General features: G+C 42.9%; 1 protein-coding gene across 5 annotated transcripts in view; it reads right to left on the reverse strand.

Annotated features, from left to right (window-relative positions):
* C2CD2 (C2 calcium dependent domain containing 2) overlaps positions 1 to 6,927 on the reverse strand; it is a 46,434-nt gene extending 39,507 nt beyond the window's left edge. For 2 of the 5 annotated variants that reach the window (XM_042458641.1, XM_042458639.1), the window contains exons 1-2: positions 6,482 to 6,926; positions 460 to 561 (exon numbers count right to left, since the gene is read on the reverse strand). In XM_042458641.1, coding sequence (XP_042314575.1) covers positions 460 to 561; positions 6,482 to 6,835 — 456 coding nt within the window. In that variant the 5' untranslated portion in view covers positions 6,836 to 6,926. Of the gene's footprint in view, positions 1 to 459; positions 562 to 3,317; positions 3,770 to 6,481 lie in introns of those variants that run through there. The other 3 variants (XM_042458640.1, XM_042458643.1, XM_042458642.1) reach the window with 3 other exon arrangements.
* Between the last annotated feature and the right edge of the window lie 6,561 nt (positions 6,928 to 13,488).

Consider the following 13,488-nt stretch of genomic DNA (forward strand, 5'->3'; position numbering starts at 1 on the left):
AACTGCATTATTTCTGCAATATTAATTTTGACCTTAGTTGTGTATTCTTGCATGACAGGGAGTTGGAGTAGATGGCCTTTGTGGTCCTTTCCAGATCTAAGATTCTATGAACAAATTTTATATCTGTACAATTTATATTTGTTACTATAAAATCTATACAAAAGGCAGCAATTCAGTCGGCTGCACAGATGCAAGCAAGATGTTAGGATCATGGTACATTCTGAGCTCAAGTCACTGATCATAAGATTTTTAAAGATGCACATACATACTCCACACACAGAAGAAAGTCCAATGTAGAATAGAAAGAACTGCTACACTTACAAATATGTATCTTATTTCCTTAAAAACAAATTCTCCATGGTTAGGAATACTTCCCTCATTCCCTTCAGTCATTCCATGTTTACACACAGGCAACAAGCAGCCACAAATTGAGGAACTGATGAGAAAAGCAAAGCTCACCTTTTCTTCCGCAGACTTTACTACACTTATAACTTCCTGTATCACAAGTTCTAAAGGATGAGTAGCTGCATCTTCTTCAAATGTAAACAACCATGGGTCCTGGTGTGGAAAAGAAGAAACAACATGCTTATTTGAATCAGCATAGTTCTTGAAAACAAGCTCTAAAGTTCACAAAGCCATCCCAAAGAAATTGTCTTCATGTAAAGCTAAAATATAAATGCTGGAGTTGAAGCAGCAGGCAAAACCCTAAAGTTGTACTGTAAAATTAGTAAAAGTTGGGGTTGCAATTTGAAGTGAGATAGGATAATCTCTCAATGACTGCATGGGCAGAGCCATACTTTATCTTTCTCTCCCATACCTTCTCTCTCTCCTCCATGGGGGTGGAGTGCAGAAGAAAGACAGATCATCCTTGCCAGAAGGCTTGCAAAGGGCTTCTGAAATTAAGCTGAAGCCCTATGTGGAATTAGGCTAAGGGCTGCTACTTGTTGCCACAGAGTCAGCATGGTGTTATGGTTTGAGAACATCAGGCAAGAGCTTTTGATATATACCAAGTTCTTTAAGAATGTTAACTTTCAACTCCTTTGTTCTCTCTTCCATATAGAGGCAATGCAAAACTGAAGATAATGATTATTAAATTTACAGTAAAGTTATCATCTACATAGCACTTGTGAATGTTCAGAACTGGCAGGCTAACAAGAGCACAATAATATATTGAGAGGGGAAGGTTCATCTAACTCAGCCCTTCCTGACTGTTATGCATCCTACTATGTGTTGCCAATCTAACCCACCATCCCACAGGCTCTGCTCGAATGCAGTGCTCAAACATCCACCCACCACCCAGTAGGTAGGTAGATCTCTGGGACAATGTTTCTAACCCAGTCCAACACCACTATAGTGGAAGTAAGATTTGCATTCAAGCTTTGATGATCACAGCTTACTTTCAGCCACTACATCAAATCAGCTAAATTCTGAAGCTTGACAATAATTATTTTCACAAATTGGTTCCAACAGTATCAGTGGAAGTTACTTTTGCATGAGGGGAAGAATCTACTGCAATACAAAACAGTTAGACATACCACAGGAAAATACTCGGATCCCTCAAACTAGTGCAAGACACAGCTTTTAGGCTGCTAAACAAGTCCAATCATATACAGCTGCCTCTCCCAAGAGCTGGAGGTCTTGAGATATGTTGGTCTACAATTCCCATGATCTCCTATTAACATAGCCAACTGGTGGGAGTTACAGTCCAACACATTTTGCAGGCACAAGGTTAAGAAAGGCTGACATCAATAACAAGTACCTTTCTATACTGTTTATTAGTGCACTTAAGCACTCCCTAAGCAGTTTGCAATGTGTAAGCTGGGTACTCATTTTAGCAACCTCAGAAGGATGCCAGGCTGAGTCAACCCGAGAGCCCCTGGCTGGTACTGAACTCATAACCTTATGACTATGAGTGAGTGACTGCAGTACTGGCATTTAACCACTGCATCAGCAGTTTTAAAAAAACCTTCAGTCATTTTACTGCATAATTTGCAGTGGAGTCCTATGCCTCCTACTGCACTGTTTTTCAAGCCTTAGCCCTTCCATGACTGGATTTAAACACACATCACACAGTGATATTGAGCACCCAGAACCATGGTGGAAGCAAAGATTTATAGCTGATCACCCACCATGCCATGGTCCCAAACACAGTTCACTTTTCCATTTCTGCCATGAAAAAACAAGCAAAAACCAACACAAAAAACCAACGCAAAGGTTTAGAAAAGGAATAACATCACATTATATCTAGTTAAGCTCCCAAATTCAATGAAACTTATTTTTATGTAAATATGCAAGACACTGAAATCTTACATGAATTGGTAAGAACCCAAGTATTTAAAGTCTGCCTACTCCTGCATGAACAATGTTCAAAGTAAGTAAATGGTATTTATTTATTTATTTATTTATTTGGAGCATTTATACCCTGCTATTCAGCCTCAAAGGCTCTCAGAGCAGCTTAGAAATGGTTAATTGCATGGTTCCTTGCCCTCAGGCTTACAATCTAAAAAAATGTTTAAAGATTTTTTGCCACAGTTCACAAATCCCCTGGATGTCATCCACTGACTGGCCACTCCAGGCTCCAGGGACCATGGGTTAAGAGCCCCAACTCAAGACTTGAACTCTGATATTTTTCTTTCAATCATATATGCAAGTATGAAATGGTTTGACAGACACACAGCTTTAAGGGGAGGGCACAGGTTATGTTTCCTAAATCTCACCCCTTCCAAAATTACAAAATTCAGTCCTTATCTGTATTGACCAAGACATAATCACATCCCATACCAGCAAACAAATATAATCCATATAATATACCATCAAAAAATATAATCCCTATAATATACCATATAATATACAATCAAATGGTACATCACTACAATGTGACATTCAGCAACAGACTACATGCTACATGTTGCATGTTCACATTCTTCCCAAGGCTGGTTTGTTGTGGTGAATCAACAGAAGCCAAGCAATTTCATTGGCTTCCTGATGACAACATTATTTTGAGTTTGGGAGAGTAAAAACACATTCCTCTGCCAGGCAGTGAGCTTGAAAGAGGATACAGTTTCCTTCTTGGAAAGGATATACGCATGCAAGGCATTGTTACTTTCCTATCAGTTTTCCTACACCAAGCTCACTTCCTAGCCTTTGACCTTCCTCTCTCCCCTTACAATTTACTATCCACTTGACGATGATGATGATGGTTATAAAGAAAGTGTTTAAAGTATTTTATGGAAACTCCTGATAAGACAACTGATTACACAAACAAGCAGGACAAGAAATAACAAAGGAAATCTATCACAGATTTTCAAGCACTGTACCTTTCAGTGAATAAAAGGTGTACAGGACAATATGGAGCAGATTTTAGATTTCATGTTTAAAAGCGGGGGAAAATCTTGATTGTTCCTTAGAAGAAAACACTTGATTTCAAGGGGCATTTACATTCACCGAATGCATTTCAGGCTAGACACTTCCTCGGCATCTTCCCTCAGAACATACAAACCTACTTTCCATACAAAACTGAGGAACGGATATTAAGGTGCAAGCCTGGGGTCAAAAAGAAGCATGTTCCTGATTTGTTGTTGTGTGCTTTCAAGTTGGTTGTAACTTATGGTGATCCTAAGGTCAACCTCTTATGGGTTTTTCTTCGCATGTTTCTTCAGAGGGGATTTGCCATTGCTATCCTCGAAGGCTGAGAGAGTTCTTGTTGTCATAAACTGCCCTCGAGTTGAGCTTGACTCATAGCAACCCTGTGGATAAGACATTTCCAAGGCTCCCAATTCTCTTCTTGTCTGTTCAGGTCCTGCAGACTGAGGCCTGTGGCCTCACTGACTGAGTCTAGCCATCTGCCTTATGGTCTTCTTCTCTTTCTGCTGCATTCCACTTTTCCTAGCATCACTGCCTTTTCTAATGAGTCTTTCCTTCTCATGGTGTGTCCAAAGTACAGCAATCTGAATTTTGTCATCCTGGCTTCCAGGGAGAGTTTGGTTTTAATCAGTTCTAAAATCCATTTGTTAGTCTTTTTGCCCATCCGCGGGATCCTCAGCACTCTTCTCCAGCAACACGTCTCAAATGAGTTGATTTTCTTTCTATTGGCTTTCTTCACTGTCCAGTTCTCACATGCAGTGATGGGGGAATACAATGGCTTGGATGATCCTCACTTTAGGATTCATTGTTATGTCTTTGCACTATAGGATCTTGTTGTGGTTTGAGCTTTGAACTATAACTCTGGAGACCAGGGTTCAGATTCTGGCTGAGCCATGTAAACCCACTGGGTGAACTCTGGGCAACTCACACTCTCACAGCTTCAGATGACTTGAAGGCACACAACAAAAAACAACAACTAGTTCCTTGATAGCTGTCATGGAGAGTGTGACTTGTCCAAGGAAAGATACATCCATGCCTGCTGTCCTCTCAACCCAACCCATCGCACTTTCGTCTTCAAGGCACTTCTGGCTCCAGTGGCACTACTGGGTAGTATGCCTACTCCGGATGTGACTATCTCCCAGCAAAGGCTTCATCTGCACTGCAGACATAATCCATCTTGACACCACTTTAACTGCCATGGCTCCATGCTGTGGAATTCTGGGGGTTGTAGTGTGCTGCCTCACCTTTGACTCAGTCCACTATGGGTTGGGAATGGGAGCGGTGGTGAGGAATAATAAACCCATAGCACCCACGATTTACCAGGCATACTGGAGTTTCCATCCTGAAGCCTAGTTTGGATATAGAGGCTGCATCTACACTGCAGAAACTAATAATAATAATACACTGGTACCCCGGGATACGAATGCGCCGCGTTACGAAATTTCCGGGTTACGAAAAAAATGTATTTAAAAAAACTGTTCCGGGTTACGAATGTTTTTTCGGGTTACGAAAAAAAATTTGGTGCTTTTCGGCGCTATTTCACACCAAATCGCGGCTTTTCCCCATTAGCGCCTATGGGTTTTTCAGCTTACGAAGCCTTTCGGGTTACGAAAGCGGCGGCGGAACGAATTATTTTCGTAACCCGGGGGAGCCCTGTATTAAAAAATAATAATCTTTATTGAAATTTTACAGTATCTACAAATAAAAATTGACTCCCCCCCCCCGAATTCTTCATACTATTCTTCTCCCCATCCCTCTCCCTCCCCCCAATAAAAATAATAATAATATAGGAGCAACTTAGGGAATGGAGTATGTTTTGCCCAGTGGTCCCCAAACTGTGGTCTTTAAGAGATGTTGGACTTCAGTTCCCAGAATCCCAGACTATTGGCCAACGTAGCAGAAGCTTCTGGGAGCTAAAGTCCAAAATCTCTTAAAGAGCACAGTTTGGGGACCACTGGAACTTTAGCCTGTGGAAGAGAAGGTTAAGAGGTGATATGATGCCCGTTTAAATATTTGAAGGCTTGCCATTACTGAAAATGGAGCAAATTATTATTATTATTATTATTATTTTGCAGCTCCAGAGAATAGCACTTGGGGCAATGGGTTCAAACTAAAGGAAATGAGATTCCACTTCAGCATTAGGAGGAACATCCTGAGAGTAAGGGCTTTTTGACAGGGAACACACTCCTTCCTTGGGGTGCAGTGGAGTCTCCTTCCTTGGAGGTCTTTAAACAGAGGCTGGATGGCCATCTGTCACAAGGGATGCTTTGATTCTGGCTTCCTGTATGGCAGGGATTGGGACTGGATGACCCTTGTGGCCTCTTCTAACTCCATGATTCTATCTCCTAGTCCAAGAAGACTGAAATGCTTACAGCATGCAACAAACTACAACCCCCAGAATACCACAACTTTGAGTCATGGCAGTTAAAGTAGTGTCAAAGTTGATTATTTCTGCAATGCAGAGGCAGCCCTAGTTGCTAAACTCCTGGTTCCAAAGTGGAAGCTGGCTGTTGATGGAGTCAGGGAAGAGAAGGCAGGCATGGCATGGATGGATGGCCCCAGCAACACACAAATACACATACACACAAGTATACTTATATACAGACACACACACAGATACACACACAGAGATACAGATACACACACACATACACATATAAATATACACATGCACCATATACATGTACATACCAACCCATATATATATATATATATATATATATATACAAACACACATCTATATACATACATATATATACTCACACATACATAACATACCTACACACACACACATATATACACACCCCACACATATACATATACACAGACACCCATATATATATATATATACACACACACACACACACACACACACAGAAACACACACACATGCATGTATACCCATAGGCAGAAATGTGTAGACACACACAGATGTACACAGTCGTCCCTCCATATCCACGGATTCTGTATCCACGGATTCCAGCATCTAGGTCTTGAAAATACTCACCAGCAGCAACACCAAATGTAACAGATGTGTATATATATATATATATATATATATGTATGTCTGTCTGTCTGTCTGTCTGTCTATGGGGCGGCGTTGCTGTCTGTCTCTTACCTGCTGCTGCTGCTGCTGCCTCCGGGCCAGGGCTCGGGCGTTGAGGGCGTGGAGCCAGGCTGCCTGCCAGCGGAGCCTCCAGCTGCGGAGGGCCAGGAGCCAGGCCAGGAGCCAGGAGCAGCCCCCCTCCGGAGGCTCCCCTTCCAGGGCCAGGGCTCCGGGGGCGGCAGGGCAAGGCGCCTCTCTCCCCTCCTGCTTCCCCTGGAAGCCTTGCCGCAGAGCTGCGCGGAGGCCATGCTGGGCCCGGAGCAGCAGCAGCAAGAGCAGGGCCACTGCCAGGAAGAAGGCCAGCAGCCAGGCCAGAGCCCCGGAGCCTCCTCGCTCAGCCAGCCACTCCGGCAGCAGCCCCGCCATGCCTCACCATACTGGCCCTCCTCCTCCTCCTCGGCAGCAGCAGCAGAAGCAGCAGCAGGACGCCGCCGGCTCCCTCCCTCCCTCCCTGGGGCTGGCCAGGCCGACGACGGGCATTTGCGCCTCCTCCTCCTCCGGACTCCGCCGCTGGCGCTAAGCCTGGCCTCGCAGGAGGAGGAGGAGGAGGAGGAGGAGGGAGCCAGCCAGAGAAGAGAAGAGAAGGAAGGAAGGAAGGAAAAGAAAGAAGTGAAAGGAAGGAAGGAAGGGAAAGAAAGAAAGAAGTGAAAGAAAGAAGAAAGGGAAGGAAAAGAAAGAAAGAAATGAAAGAGAAGTAAAGGAAGGAAAAGAAAAGAAGGAAGGAAAGAAAGAAAGAAAGAAAGAAGTGAAAGAAAGAGAAGAAAAGGAAGGGAAATAAAAGAAGGAAGGGAAAGAAGGAGAAGAAAGGAAGGGAGGAAGAAAAGGCAGACAGACGGACGGACGGAAAGCCATCCCTCCATCCAGGCGGCCACTGTCCCGGGAGGGTCCGGGTTCCCGAGGGGCCAAGGAGGCCTCCCCCCCGGAGCCAGAGCCAGAGCCCGCGGGTCCCAGGAAAAAAGGAGGAGGCCAGAAACGCTCCGAGAAAGAGATCTTTGGAAGTGTCTTGGTCCTGCTCAGAATTGGAGGGCGTTTGGGGAACCCTCCCGGACAGGAGACTGGGATGGAGGACCTGTCCTAGAAGAGGAGGAGCAAGGCTCACCCTCCTGCGCATAAAAGTAAACCCCTGCTTCTGAAGCCCCGCTCAGAACTGGAGGGCCTTGGGGGGCCCTCTTCCTGGGCAGGAGGTTGGGATGGTGGAGGACACCTGTCCTGGGAAAGGAGGACCTCTGGCCAGCCTGGCTCCTTAGCCTGCTCTGCTGCCCCACTCCAGGGGACCAGATGCCAAGGAGGACAAGGCACCACAACATGGAGGACGTGCCTCAAGACTGGAGGAATGGCCACGTAAACGCCAAAAGCCCCCGCAGAGATATAAATGTATGTTCCTTAGTCATGCTCAGAATGGAGGACGCCTTGGAAGGCCTCCTGGACAGAAGGCTTAAATGGAGGACATGTCTGGTCACCCTGTTACTTAGACGGATCCACATCAAGGGGACCAGAGGTCCTCACCGCGAAGGAGGAGAAGGCACTGCAAAATGGAGGACGGTCAAGGAAAAGGGAGGACGCAACCAAAGAAAAGTGAAAAACAACGAAATAGAAATTCGTGCTCAAAATTGGAGGGCGTTTTGGCATTCCTCCTGGACAGGAGGCTGGAATGGAGGACGTGCCCTGGAAAAGGAGGACCTGTGGTCAGCCTGCCTATAAATGCAAATTCATGCTCCTTAGTCGATATTTTTCCGAATTCAGCTGTTCCTGGGATGCCTCAGGGATGCATTTGGACTGCCTTCTCTTTGCCTGCGATGGCATTTGAAAAATCTTTTGCCAAATTCTGTGAAATACCCTGAATGACCCCCGGATTAACCTTTGGTGAACCTTCCAATTTCCCCCAGTGATAAAGTTCCTAGAAATATAAAATCATGCTTCTTAGTCCTGCTCAGAATTGGAGGACATTGTGGACAGGTTGGAACGTAGGACACGTCCGGGCAAAGGAGGACCTCTGGTCACCCTGTTTCACAGGGACCATGGGCCCCTGAAGGGGCAGGGTGACCAGATGTCCTAACCACAAAGGAGGACAAAGCATTACAAAATGGAGGACATGAGCAAATAAAATACCCATAGAAATGTAAATTCGTGCTTCTCGGTGATGGAGGACATTTTGAAATCCCTCTTGGACAGAACATTGGAATGTAGGGCCTGTCCTGGAAAAGGAGGACAGCTGCTCTGGAAAATGAGGACACTGGGTGTATTGCGAACAAAGCCCAAAGAAGCGGCGTTTCTCCAGAGGAACCAGCAGAGATGCAGGGAGAGGCAGGATATACATAAAATAAATATTATTATTACAGTGCTCCCTTCCCTTCCATGGGGGATCCATTCTGGACACATACACATCCCATGCGTAGGGGAAAATTGCATATGCTTGTGCCCCATTGAAAACAATGGCCCATGTGCATGCAGCCCAGTGCGGTGTGCATGCCATGGGGGCGTGCACCATTCATTAGATTGTCCTGCAGCTTCAGCGTGTGCTGAAAGCCGCAGAAGTGAAGCCCACGTATGGCGTGGGCTTACTGTATTATTATTATGTGCCTTCATTTTCCAACTTGTGTTTACCCTAATGGGAGCCTATTATGAGGTTTTCTTGGCAAGTTTCTTCAGAGGGGATTTGCCATTGCCAACCTCGGAGGCTGAGAGAGTGACCCAGGAGTTTATCACACAGGAGGAATTTCTCTTAATTTCGAATGAAAAGAAAGTGGGGCCAGAACGCATTCATGTGAATTCGCTAGTTCAGCAAATTTACATGAATGCGAATTGCATTCGAACTGACTTCCCATTGCCCAAAAATAGCTTGCCATTACCCCAAATTGCATGTGGTAGTCTATCATGCAATAACATTAAACTCTGTGATTGCGTTCTGATTGCCATTGGATTATACTTCCGATTTCCCTTATCTGATAAACTCCCCAGTGGGTTTACATGGGCAAATCAGGATTCAAACCCTGGTCTCCCAGTGTCCTAGTCCATCACTCAGACCATTACACCATGCAACACTACACTTCCAAATTTCATAGCATTGAACCATGGGGTTTAAAGTGATATCAGACTGGATTATGTCTGTAGTGCTGATCTGGCCTAAGAGGAGCCTGGAGAAATAGGTCAGGGGAGGGAAAATCCCCATTCCCACCACTATAACCAGGATCTAGCAGCAGTTGGGTGACTTCTTCCCAAACCTCCTCCAGCCTGCATCTCATTGTGCTTAAAAGACACGGCAAAATCCAGTTAGATGCCAACCACTTTTCCTGGAGCATTCCTGAAAGAGCAGAAATTATTATTCCACAATGGAGGGGTGCGGATGGCTGTCCAGCACCACATTTATGCAGGCCAGAAATCCCACAGGATGCTATGCCTCCCCATGGCATTAATCTCCAGCTTTCTCAAAAACACTAACACTCTGTGGCTCCTTACTTCTATTTAGCACTTTTCCTAGAGCCTGCAGTATTTCAAAGCTGGCCAGTGTACATATATACACCATAAAGTTCAAAATTCAAAAACACAGATTATCAAATATGGGGGGAAACGGGGAAGAAAAAGGCATAATCTCAACTAAATTGTGTGATTGCGTGGAAGATTTTTATATGAGGTTGTGTTCATCCAAGATTTATCCTGGGAAGAATCAGGAATGCTCCAGCAGCAAACTATTCATGAGGAAATCACGTGAATAGCTTCTCAATAGCGTGAATGAAGTGAGATTGCAAGAGTCCAAAAGTTAATTGTGCTTCATTTGTGCTATTGCAGAAGCAACAAGGGATAACCAGAATGCATTATGCAATCTGTTCTCTTTGCCAGGATTGGTTTTGCAGTGGATTTCAGTCTTCTTTCAACCTATGAGGCACAATTTTGTTTACACTGCATTAAAACAATGTGGTGAAGTCATAAATTTTATTTTGTTGTCTTTTGTTCTGTGTTGGGCAGAAACATGATTTCAAGACTAGTGCTAAAACAGTGCATGTGCGAAACAGTCGATTCCAATGTACTAACCATTCATTCATCAATGTGTGAGAAACACATGATATTATATGGTAATGTCACAATAATTGTGTGACTGCATAACTGTACAAAAATATCAGGCACTATAGCACTACTGTTGTGTTAGCTTTCATTACCGCAATTATTGCTGAATTGGCCCAGGAGTGATAAGCTCCATAGCTGTGTTAGTCTGGAAAATCAGTATGCAAAGGGATCTTGCAGGACCTTTGAGACTAACTGAAAGAGAAAAGCATGAACTTTTGTTGAAACTTTCCTATTTCCTCAGATGCATGCAACTTTTTTTCTCATATCAGTTTTTCTTTTTGATTTGGTCTCAAAAATGCTATAGGATCCCTTTGTGTAAAAGTATATGGAAGCCCTGATAAAACTGCAGATTATAGGTGCATGGGGGAACGGGAAATAACAGAGGAACTCTTTCACTAATTCAGCCATCTGGATTTCCCCAGGTCGAAATGTACTCTTTCTCATGAGTCACACCAGGATCTTTGGGTGGCTTCCAACTTTTGTTTGGGATTTCCCACATTTCATGGGTCTGGAATAGTTAATTTAAGGTGTATTAGCTATAAACTAAAACAGGCTGCTATTTTTGGTCCCACCATTTTGCCTTGACCACTACAAGAATGTGGTCCCTGCCAAATTTATTTTATTTAATTTCTGCACCACCACCACTCTAAACATGGGACCCAAAAAAGCTATCATAGGAAAAAAGTTAGAAACCTGATAATAAAAAAGTAAAAACACAATTAAGCAAGTTATCATTTTACAATGCCTTTAGATTTTTAAAGGTGCAAAATCCTTCAAAATATAATGAAGTTATGTCTTGCCTTTTGGGGAAAGGAATTCCACAGTCTGAGAGCAGTCACTGAGAAGGCTGTCTGGTTCAAAACACACTGCAGAAATAATCCAGTATGAGACTGCTTTAATTACCCTGGCTCAGTGCTAAGGAATCCTGGGAATTGTCATTTATTGTGCCACTAGAGCTCTCTGACAGAGGTGGCTAAATGTCTCACAAGACCACAGTTTTCAAAATTCCCTAGCATTGAGCTAGGACAGTTATTTCTGCAGTGTGTTTAGGACCTCTCTCTCATGTCCTCACCAGATAGACCTGCAATGATGATGGAACAAATAGAAAGCCTTTCCCAAAGATCTCAAGACACTGACAAATTCATATATAAAGATAACAGTCTTTCAGATGATCTGGACCCAAGCCAGGCTTTATAGGTCAAAACCAGCACTTGACTTGAATTCATCCCTTGCACTGAAATAAATTATCCAAATACTATGTGTTTGATTTCAGATATAATGTGCATATTTGGTCATGCACATAATAATATGTTATGTTGTGATTGTGCTAAAGCACATGAAGAGAAGGGCTTAAATACCCCAAAGGCACCAGAGCCCACCTGATCTTGGAAACTAACCAAAATCAGCCTTTGGTAATACTTAGAAGGGAAACCGCCAATGAATATTAGGTGTTCTAGGCTATATTTGAGGGCCAGTGTGGTGTAATGGTTGAGACACTGGGGGATCTGGGTTTGAATCCTGGCTTGGCCTTGGAAACCCACTAGGTGACCTTGGGCAAGTCATACTCTCTCAACCTCAGATGATGGTAATGGCAAACCCCCTCTGAAGAAACCTATCAAGAAAATCCTGTGATAGGTTTGCCTTAGGACTTCAAGACACATATTTTTCAGGGAGGTCATTCAGGTTGGCACAACAATTGGTTTAGTGTTCTTCTTTAACTTTACTTTAATTTTTGATATTAGTAGAACATGGTCTGTGCTACAATCTGGTTATGGCCTTGTATTTGTGGAGAGAAAGGAGCTTCACCATCTTCTGCTTCCGATTATGTAGTATATTTGGTTTCTTTACTGGTCATCACGTGATGTTCATGTATACAGTTGCCTCTTTGGTTGCTGGAAGAATGTATTTGTGATAAATTGTGTTGGCTTCACCAGTGGCATCACTAAGGCGGTGTGTGTGTGTGTGGGGGGTGCAGACTGCAACAGGTGATACCCTAAAAGGGGGGGGGGGGTGACACCACTTCTCCTCAAATACAGTACCTCCCTTTTGGCAGAAATGGTCTGTGGCATTCATTTGCTTCCCTTAAACATGCAAGATGGTGGGAGTGGGGTGAAGTTCAGTAAGAGGAGAAAGGAGCGGGCCCCCAAAATTTTAAAATTAAAATTTTAAAATTTTAAATTTAAAAAAATTAAAAATTGATTTTTTAAAATTATTTTTTAAAAAACATTTTGACCAAATATTTACTATGTATATGAAAATACATTTAGGTTGTGCTTATGATATTGTAATTTGAAGGTATAATTTAAATTTTGCTGGTTGTTTATGTCACAACTATTAGCATTACATTCAGTAGTATATGGAGGGTGACATCAACCCTAGGAATGTCACTGGGCTTCATAAAATTCAATCAGTCACTCTCCTGCCTAATTTGTTGATCCTAGACCAATTTTTCCTACTATCTTTGATCCTGCATTCCAATCACTTATGATTAAAGAAGTTGTTTTGGGATATGATCAATTTCCATCTGGACTTAATGTGTGTGTATATGCGTGTGTCACAACTATAGTTTTGCAGTAAGACTGCATCTCAATACCACTGTCCTCAGATTAATCCTCAATGCAATTACTGGGGATTATCTCTCTCTCTCTCTCTCTCTCTCTATATATATATATATATGCATGTTTTTCAGTGTGTGTATGTGTGTGTAGTATTATATTGTATCTGGATTAAGGAGAACTAGTGCAGCACAGTGGCTAAGAGAATGAGCTATTTATTATTATTGTAATTTGTTATGTTATTGTTATTCTATTGTTATTGTGATGTATTTTTCTTACTGTTGTAACCCGCCCGGATTCTTCGTGATTGGGTGGGATATAAATAAATAAATAAATAAATAATTTATTATTATTATTATTATTATTATTATTATTATTATTATTATTATTATTATTTCTTCC

This window comes from Sceloporus undulatus, chromosome 3 (assembly GCF_019175285.1).
Source record: "Sceloporus undulatus isolate JIND9_A2432 ecotype Alabama chromosome 3, SceUnd_v1.1, whole genome shotgun sequence".
In the NCBI taxonomy this organism is placed as follows: domain Eukaryota; kingdom Metazoa; phylum Chordata; class Lepidosauria; order Squamata; family Phrynosomatidae; genus Sceloporus; species Sceloporus undulatus.